The sequence below is a fragment of the Narcine bancroftii genome, chromosome 1 (assembly GCF_036971445.1).
Source record: "Narcine bancroftii isolate sNarBan1 chromosome 1, sNarBan1.hap1, whole genome shotgun sequence".
Classification (NCBI taxonomy): Eukaryota; Metazoa; Chordata; class Chondrichthyes; order Torpediniformes; family Narcinidae; genus Narcine; species Narcine bancroftii.
This window is the reverse complement of record NC_091469.1, coordinates 125729298-125738887: the sequence shown is the minus strand read 5'-3', so window position 1 is coordinate 125738887 and position 9590 is coordinate 125729298. Positions and strand designations below refer to the sequence as shown.

Here is a 9590-nt window from a genome sequence, read left to right as displayed (position 1 = left end):
GACTGAAAGTGAATGTTGTGAAAATTTCAACTTCTGATTTTATTATGAGAGGAAAGTCATTGATCAAATCAAAACACAAAGCTGAGGAAAGTCCTACAGCGGTGACCTGGGATTCAAACATCTGGCCTCGCAAGAATCACAGTCAATTTTTTAATGCTCCAAATAGTGAAGAATTTTCCCCTTAATTATTTCACTTTAACAGGACTATTTGTTAAATGGTACCTTGATGCCAATTGCAGTCATTCTGAACTTATCTTAAATTCAGTTCAATGATGTATGTTTGGACTAAAACTGTAAATGAGGTCTGGTGCTGAATTTCTAAACTTGATTACCATATGTTGCACATGGTAGAACTGTTACATTCTCATATGTGGTGTTTAGATGGTGAGAAAATAGTTGTTGTCTCCCAAGAGCAAGGGTTTAGTTTGCTATTCTTTGGCTTGGCTTCGCGGACGAAGATTTATGGAGGGGTAATGTTTGCTCAATGTAAAAATGATTTAATTGGTAACTGGATATTTATGAATCTCTCTGATTATGATCATGGATCAGTAATGTGATTTAATTGGTAACTGGATATTTATGAATCTCTCTGATTATGATCATGGATCAGTAATGAATGGAAGAAAACTTTGATTACCAACTACAGTATCCACACATTCAAATATGACATGAATGAGACCCTACATCACTGAAAAGTCTGCAAGCCTACCAAATGCACTCGTTCCTGCCGCTTGCTGCTCTCTGCAGAGGAAGGAACATTTAGAGAATCACCTTCTCCTGGAACAAGGTCCATAACCTCCCTGTGTGATCTGTGCAATGTGGCAGCTAGCCCCTGGCTAGAAAGATTGAGAAGATGAATGGACAACGATTTTACTTGGCCAAAGGCAACGACGCAAGTAGAAGGTTGGCCATTGGTGAGAGCGGAGTCAAAGCATGCTGCAATTCTCATTTAAGGAATGAATGCATTAGAAGTAGTCCACAAGTGGTTGGCACACCGGTAGCAATCCATGAAACTGAGCATTTTGCCTACTTATTTTCAGAGATAATGGCCAGAAATTTGGGGCAGGCCACCAAAAGAATATGAAACTAGTGGAGAGTGTGAGGGAGACCTTCTGCCAGAGTGATACCTGTGGGGTGTCAGCAGAGCACAATGGAATAAAGTAATATTGCCTGCACCTATCTGTTTTCTTTTCCAAGTTGCTGGAAATGCAGTTGAAACGATCGCAGAGGAGAGGCGCTGGAAGGCGTTCGCCATTGCCCACCCCAATGGCAACTGGGGAAGCATCAGGAGCAGCTGCAACATTTAGTTCCAGATTTTAAAGTTCACCCTCGTTCCGAACTTCCTGTTGTGCTTCTGGACGACTGCAGGTGGGCGGCTCTTCAACCAAAATAGGGCATTTCAACGACAGGATGCGCTGGGTATAATTAGAAGCCAATGCGGGGAGCGGGCCTGACCTCACCGAATAATTGCTGGGCTTTGACGTCAGGGCGAGCCGGAACGAGGCGGGCGAGTCAGAGGTGGGTGACGGCGCCACGTGATGACGCGCTGACGTCTATTTAAAAGGTCCGGTGCGCTGCGGATGGACGGGGAGAAGGAAAGTGGGACCGGTGCGCGCGGGCTCGTGGACGGCGAAGGGGTGGAAGGCAGCGCCGTCGCCCAGTGATTGGAGCCTTGACCGGGGGGGAGGGGAGAGGAGAGGAGCGGAGCTCGCGCAGTCACCCTCCCTCTCTCTAGCTGCTCCAGCCGCCGGCCTCCCTTCGATCCCCACTCCCCTCCACTCCACCACCATTCCCCTCGTCCATCTCCTCCTTCCAGTCACTGAAACCGGGGAGGAGGAGGGTGGAGCGAGGACCGGGACCGTCGTCTTTCTCTGGTGCTGGGATGGCATCGGTGTCCTTCTGAGGTGGAGGTCGGATCCGCCGCCAGCGCAAGCAACTCCGCGTGAGCGAAGGATCGGCGTGGCTTCAGCCGGAGGGGAAAAATGGGGTGAGCCGCTCGGTTTCACGTTGCCTTCGGCATTTAATTCAGCGATGCTTGCAATCAGTGAGGTTCTTTCCCCCCCCCGCCCCGACGACCCCTTCCAACGGGGAAAGTCCTCTCGGGGTGATGTGGAGTCGCTGGCGCATGTGAGTGAGGCGTTTGACACTTTTGCAGCCGAGCGCAGCCCCCTCAAACTCCTGATGAGCTCCATTCCCAATCAACCCTCCCGCCTCTTATCCCCCCCGGCCTCTTATCCCCCCCCGGCCTCTTATCCCCCCCCGGCCTCTTATCCCCCCCCGGCCTCTTATCCCCCCCCGGCCTCTTATCCCCCCCCGGCCTCTTATCCCCCCCGGCCTCTTATCCCCCCCGGCCTCTTATCCCCCCCCGGCCTCTTATCCCCCCCCGGCCTCTTATCCCCCCCGGCCTCTTATCCCCCCCCGGCCTCTTATCCCCCCCGGCCTCTTATCCCCCCCGGCCTCTTATCCCCCCCCGGCCTCTTATCCCCCCCCGGCCTCTTATCCCCCCGGCCTCTTATCCCCCCCCGGCCTCTTATCCCCCCCGGCCTCTTATCCCCCCCCGGCCTCTTATCCCCCCCCGGCCTCTTATCCCCCCCGGCCTCTTATCCCCCCCGGCCTCTTATCCCCCCGGCCTCTTATCCCCCCGGCCTCTTATCCCCCCGGCCTCTTATCCCCCCCCGGCCTCTTATCCCCCCCCGGCCTCTTATCCCCCCCCGGCCTCTTATCCCCCCCCGGCCTCTTATCCCCCCCCGGCCTCTTATCCCCCCCCCGGCCTCTTATTCCCCCCCGGCCTCTTATTCCCCCCCGGCCTCTTATTCCCCCCCGGCCTCTTATTCCCCCCCGGCCTCTTATTCCCCCCCGGCCTCTTATCCCCCCCGGCCTCTTATCCCCCCCGGCCTCTTATCCCCCCCGGCCTCTTATCCCCCCCGGCCTCTTATCCCCCCCGGCCTCTTATCCCCCCCGGCCTCTTATCCCCCCCGGCCTCTTATCCCCCCCGGCCTCTTATCCCCCCCGGCCTCTTATCCCCCCCGGCCTCTTATCCCCCCCCGGCCTCTTATCCCCCCCCGGCCTCTTATCCCCCCCCGGCCTCTTATCCCCCCCCGGCCTCTTATCCCCCCCCGGCCTCTTATCCCCCCCCGGCCTCTTATCCCCCCCCGGCCTCTTATCCCCCCCCGGCCTCTTATCCCCCCCCGGCCTCTTATCCCCCCCCGGCCTCTTATCCCCCCCCGGCCTCTTATCCCCCCCCGGCCTCTTATCCCCCCCCGGCCTCTTATCCCCCCCCGGCCTCTTATCCCCCCCCGGCCTCTTATCCCCCCCCGGCCTCTTATCCCCCCCCGGCCTCTTATCCCCCCCCCGGCCTCTTATCCCCCCCCCGGCCTCTTATCCCCCCCCGGCCTCTTATCCCCCCCCGGCCTCTTATCCCCCCCCGGCCTCTTATCCCCCCCCGGCCTCTTATCCCCCCCCGGCCTCTTATCCCCCCCCGGCCTCTTATCCCCCCCCGGCCTCTTATCCCCCCCCGGCCTCTTATCCCCCCCCGGCCTCTTATCCCCCCCCGGCCTCTTATCCCCCCCCCGGCCTCTTATCCCCCCCCCCCGGCCTCTTATCCCCCCCCCCGGCCTCTTATCCCCCCCCCCCCGGCCTCTTATCCCCCCCCCCCCGGCCTCTTATCCCCCCCCCCCGGCCTCTTATCCCCCCCCCCCGGCCTCTTATCCCCCCCCCCCCGGCCTCTTATCCCCCCCCCCCCGGCCTCTTATCCCCCCCCCCCCGGCCTCTTATCCCCCCCCCCCCGGCCTCTTATCCCCCCCCCCCCGGCCTCTTATCCCCCCCCCCGGCCTCTTATCCCCCCCCCGGCCTCTTATCCCCCCCGGCCTCTTATCCCCCCCGGCCTCTTATCCCCCCCGGCCTCTTATCCCCCCCCGGCCTCTTATCCCCCCCCGGCCTCTTATCCCCCCCCGGCCTCTTATCCCCCCCCGGCCTCTTATCCCCCCCCGGCCTCTTATCCCCCCCCCGGCCTCTTATCCCCCCCCCGGCCTCTTATCCCCCCCCCGGCCTCTTATCCCCCCCCCGGCCTCTTATCCCCCCCCCGGCCTCTTATCCCCCCCCCGGCCTCTTATCCCCCCCCGGCCTCTTATCCCCCCCCGGCCTCTTATCCCCCCCCGGCCTCTTATCCCCCCCCGGCCTCTTATCCCCCCCCGGCCTCTTATCCCCCCCCGGCCTCTTATCCCCCCCCGGCCTCTTATCCCCCCCCGGCCTCTTATCCCCCCCCGGCCTCTTATCCCCCCCCGGCCTCTTATCCCCCCCCGGCCTCTTATCCCCCCCCGGCCTCTTATCCCCCCCCGGCCTCTTATCCCCCCCCGGCCTCTTATCCCCCCCCGGCCTCTTATCCCCCCCCGGCCTCTTATCCCCCCCCGGCCTCTTATCCCCCCCCGGCCTCTTATCCCCCCCCGGCCTCTTATCCCCCCCCGGCCTCTTATCCCCCCCCGGCCTCTTATCCCCCCCCCCGGCCTCTTATCCCCCCCCCCCGGCCTCTTATCCCCCCCCCCCGGCCTCTTATCCCCCCCCCCCGGCCTCTTATCCCCCCCCCCCGGCCTCTTATCCCCCCCCCCCCGGCCTCTTATCCCCCCCCCCCCGGCCTCTTATCCCCCCCCCCCGGCCTCTTATCCCCCCCCCCCGGCCTCTTATCCCCCCCCCCCGGCCTCTTATCCCCCCCCCCGGCCTCTTATCCCCCCCCCGGCCTCTTATCCCCCCCCCGGCCTCTTATCCCCCCCCCGGCCTCTTATCCCCCCCCCCCGGCCTCTTATCCCCCCCCCCCGGCCTCTTATCCCCCCCCCCCGGCCTCTTATCCCCCCCCCCCGGCCTCTTATCCCCCCCCCCCGGCCTCTTATCCCCCCCCCCCGGCCTCTTATCCCCCCCCCCCGGCCTCTTATCCCCCCCCCCGGCCTCTTATCCCCCCCCCCGGCCTCTTATCCCCCCCCCCCGGCCTCTTATCCCCCCCCCCGGCCTCTTATCCCCCCCCCCGGCCTCTTATCCCCCCCCCCGGCCTCTTATCCCCCCCCCCGGCCTCTTATCCCCCCCCCCGGCCTCTTATCCCCCCCCCCGGCCTCTTATCCCCCCCCCCGGCCTCTTATCCCCCCCCCCGGCCTCTTATCCCCCCCCCCGGCCTCTTATCCCCCCCCCCGGCCTCTTATCCCCCCCCCCGGCCTCTTATCCCCCCCCCCGGCCTCTTATCCCCCCCCCCGGCCTCTTATCCCCCCCCCCGGCCTCTTATCCCCCCCCCCGGCCTCTTATCCCCCCCCCCGGCCTCTTATCCCCCCCCCCGGCCTCTTATCCCCCCCCCCGGCCTCTTATCCCCCCCCCCGGCCTCTTATCCCCCCCCCCGGCCTCTTATCCCCCCCCCCGGCCTCTTATCCCCCCCCCCGGCCTCTTATCCCCCCCCCCGGCCTCTTATCCCCCCCCCCGGCCTCTTATCCCCCCCCCCGGCCTCTTATCCCCCCCCCCGGCCTCTTATCCCCCCCCCCGGCCTCTTATCCCCCCCCCCGGCCTCTTATCCCCCCCCCCGGCCTCTTATCCCCCCCCCCGGCCTCTTATCCCCCCCCCCGGCCTCTTATCCCCCCCCCCGGCCTCTTATCCCCCCCCCCGGCCTCTTATCCCCCCCCCCGGCCTCTTATCCCCCCCCCCGGCCTCTTATCCCCCCCCCCGGCCTCTTATCCCCCCCCCCGGCCTCTTATCCCCCCCCCCGGCCTCTTATCCCCCCCCCCCCTGCATATGATATCGACTGCGCCAAGTCCGAGCAGCCACCAGGTCTGCCGCACGGCGTCGATCTCACCCACCTTTCCAATCATTTGGATTGGGGAAATGAACCCGAGTTTTGGGTGGCCAAGAAAGTTCAGGCACCGTCCTGACTCGTATAAACTCCACAAGTTGTTACCTTGGTCGGCATTCACTCTGTCGTGTGAAACTCTCTTGCTTAAAACGAAAAGTAACCTTGCGTTGTAAGTATTCATTGCAGTTTGTTAGCATAGCTTGCAAATTAACTTTAAAGAATGGAGTGAGGTTTCAAATATTTTATGAATGACATTATGAAATCCCAAATTGATTGCATTTTTATGGCCTCAGAGGGCACAGAATTTGGCAGAAACAGCTGCATTTTAACGGTTGCTGTCCAATATGTTTCATTATTACCCCCCTCCAACAACAAAAAACCATCCTCCTTGACTAATTCCCAAAGGTTGAAAAGTCAGTGAGAGTCTGCTGCTTTGCTTAATTCTTGACTACATATTCTTAAAAGGAACATTTATCCACAATTTTCGAGATTAATTTAAAGTCGCTGAGTGATTTGTATCAAGCCAACTTGAACTGTATTATATTGCTGTTAATTTAGTCTACAAGCTTTTTGTGGTGTATTGAGATTTCAAATCCTGGCTGAATTTTATGGTTTGACACTGGGTTTTAGATTAGGCTTGATTTTTTTAAAAAAGGAATCAAGATGAGATGAATCAAAGCAAAAACCAGGTACAGGTGTGATGAAATTAAATGCATTGGTCTTGTCTCAAAGTGAATTTCTACATTTTAAAGTGGAATGGTTAACTTTGTTCTCAGCACAAATTGATGTTGCCCATTTTTCGTTAACTTGTTCTCTTGCAAAATTTTCTTATCGTCAATAGTTAAAACAATTTGGCGTGGGTTTATTTTGTTTTTTGTACAGGTGATTGGAATAGTTCTTTAAATAACTTGGCAACCCATCACAGTTTTTCTTGCATAATGAACTTTTACAGCTTGCTATTGAATTTGTGCTTGTTCTTCATATAAGAGCGGTCATGTATATTAGGCAAAGAAGTGAGCCACATGGCCCCTCAAGCCTCTTGGCTGATCTGGTTGTGACCTCAAAACTGCAATCTTGAAATTCCCTGTAAAAATTGCATTCCTTTGTTTATCGAGAATTTATTTTCTTTAACCTTGATAGTCAAAGGTTCTGCTTCCATCATCCTTTAAGATGTCTAATTATTAATGTCTCAGAATTTGAGGGGGGTATGGGTGGTGGTGGAATTGATCTCACCTGTTTTGCACCAGCAGCCATTTTTTTTAGAAAGTGCTAAATTCTTCCTCTGAGGAAATATCCTTTTTAGTTTCACTGTATCAAGATCTTCAGTTTCCATTAAATCACCCCTTCCTCAACTAAACTCTAACTTATTCAGCCTTTCCTCATGTGCCAACCATTTGTGGACTACTTCTAATGCATTCATTCCTTAAATGAGAATTGCAGTATGCTTTGAATCTGCTCTCACCAATGCCCAACATGGATCATAACCTCTTACTTGCGTAGTCCCTTAGTAATAAACAGTAATATTCTGTTAGCTTTTCTAATTGTTTGTATCTGGATCCTAGTCTTTTGAGAATTACTGTATGCCCAAGAATGCACTGAATCTCCTGCATATTTGGAATCTGCAGTGTCATAGAATATGCAGCTTTATTTTTCCTACCAAATGGAGATTTCACTTTTTCCAGCATTGCACTCAATTTGTCAGAATTTTGCTAATTCACTTAACCTATCTATATCCCTTTGTAGTCTCTTTACTCTCTTCACAGCCTACTTGCCAAATCTCAGTGCTTTCATCCAAGACATTTAACTAGCTTGTAAAAGATAATGCCCTGAACCCATTATTTGTGGTTCTTGCAACATTTTCCAAGACTCCATCTTCTATCCATGCCTAAATATTACTAACTATGCCAGAGCTTTTATTTTCCTTGGTAACTTTTTTATGCTCAACCATAATGTTCAAAAATGTACAAAGATTATAGGTTAATGGTGGCACAGACATGTGGACAGGGAGGGCCTGTCACTGGGCTGTGTCTGAATTAAACCTCCAACTGTCTAACAGTTCTTTATCTACAGCACATGTTACACTTTCAAAGGATTCCACCTTATTAGTTCCATAGTTCCACTAAGATGAGCTTTCCCAATTCTTTTGAATTTAATTCAGTGTCTTGCATCATAGTCTGTCACATTTTAAAGCCATGGAATCAGAGGTTCAACACAGAAGCTGGCTTTTCATCCCACTAAGTCCATATCCACCAACAATCACCTATTTACACTAATCTTACATTGATTCTATTTTTGTACTCTCTTCAGTTCTCAGGTTCTACAAACTAGGTGCAATTTATTAGTGTCATTTTAGCAACCTCGTGTCTTTGGGATGTGGAAGAAATCTGGAGGAAGCCCAAGGGGTTGGTTACAGGTCATGTAAACTCCATACAGCCCACAAATTCAGCAGTGAACCTGGGTCTCTGGCTCTGTGAGGAAGTGGCTTCACTGTGTTACTTATTTTCTCTACCGTATAATGAAAGTGTGGGCAGATCAATTTTGTTTGAAGCGACCTCACATTTTCCAGAACTGTGCATGTGACCATCTAAAATAGTTTCTCAATGTAATCCAATTAAGATTTGAGTTTGATTTGGGAAAAACTTCAGTTTCTTTTTAATTTTTAAAGAATAAAAAAATAATTTTATTATTTACCTTTGTATGTCTTCTGTGGAGCTTAAATTTGCCCCCAAATTAATAATTTAACTCTGCCTTAGGTTGGACTGATTTATCTTTATACATTTGACTTTCACAGCTGTATATTAGTTGTTTTTCAAAGTGATGATCTCTCTGGGAAGTGGAGGGAAGTTGTTTAGTTGGAATCCTACAACTATAAAACATTATAATTGTTTTGATTGTGTAATGCTTGAGGCAGGGAGTCCCTTGTTAGTCATGTTGCCAGTGTTTTCAATGCACCTACTAACTGGATCACACACGATTACCTGGATTTATGTGCGTTTTGTTTTTGTCCTCTGGTCAGGAGCATCCATAAAGCTGGTCTTTTCCATCAAAGTCATTCTGACTGAGGAAAAACCTCTTGGATGAAAATTCCATAAAATAAACGATCAAATATTAATCTGAAAGATACAGTCAATTTGCAGATTTTTCTGTTTAAAAAAAAACAAACAATTCTCTCACTCCTTAAATAGTGTAAAATGTGTAAGATTATTTGATTTTTTTTTTGCAGTTTAACAAGAGAATTGCTGATCTTGTTTTAGTTTGAAATACTTCCTGAGTTGTGCATATTATGTATTTAACAGAACATAGAACGTATGTGATGACATAATATATAACATTTGCATATTTTGTTCAGAAAGCCAAAACTCCATAATATTTGGGATATTACTCAGGTTGTAAAAATAGTTTAAAATCTGAATTAAATTTGACTAATAATGGAATAGATATGTGTATAGAGTTTGTTTACTTAGAGGTTACAAAGCCCAAGGTAGCAAAGTTTGTAGTGTAGTTTTCACAATTAATAAAGAATATACTTTTGTTTTACAAATTGTTTAATATCTCTATTTCTGAAAATGTTATAATTGAGGCATGTTTTGTAGTTTATCTAATTTGTCTGCTGTGGCTAATTTTTTTCTTTTTGCTTTGTTATATGCAAGCTGCATCTTTAGCTGATTTCTGAGCAGTAAAGTTAATATGCAACAGGATACCAAAAGATTTCTAATTATTCAGAATACTTTTTTAAAAGAATATAGCTTTTAAAGTGCTTCTTACAACT

General features: G+C 52.7%; 1 protein-coding gene across 2 annotated transcripts in view; it reads left to right on the top strand.

Moving 5' to 3' along the window:
* The first annotated feature begins 1564 nt into the window (after nucleotides 1-1564).
* homer1b (homer scaffold protein 1b) overlaps nucleotides 1565-9590 on the top strand; it is a 95459-nt gene continuing 87433 nt past the window's right edge. For both annotated transcript variants that reach the window (XM_069938433.1, XM_069938423.1), the window contains exon 1: nucleotides 1565-1987. In XM_069938433.1, the coding sequence (XP_069794534.1) occupies nucleotides 1983-1987 (5 nt within the window). In that variant the 5' untranslated portion in view covers nucleotides 1565-1982. The remainder of the gene's footprint in view (nucleotides 1988-9590) is intronic.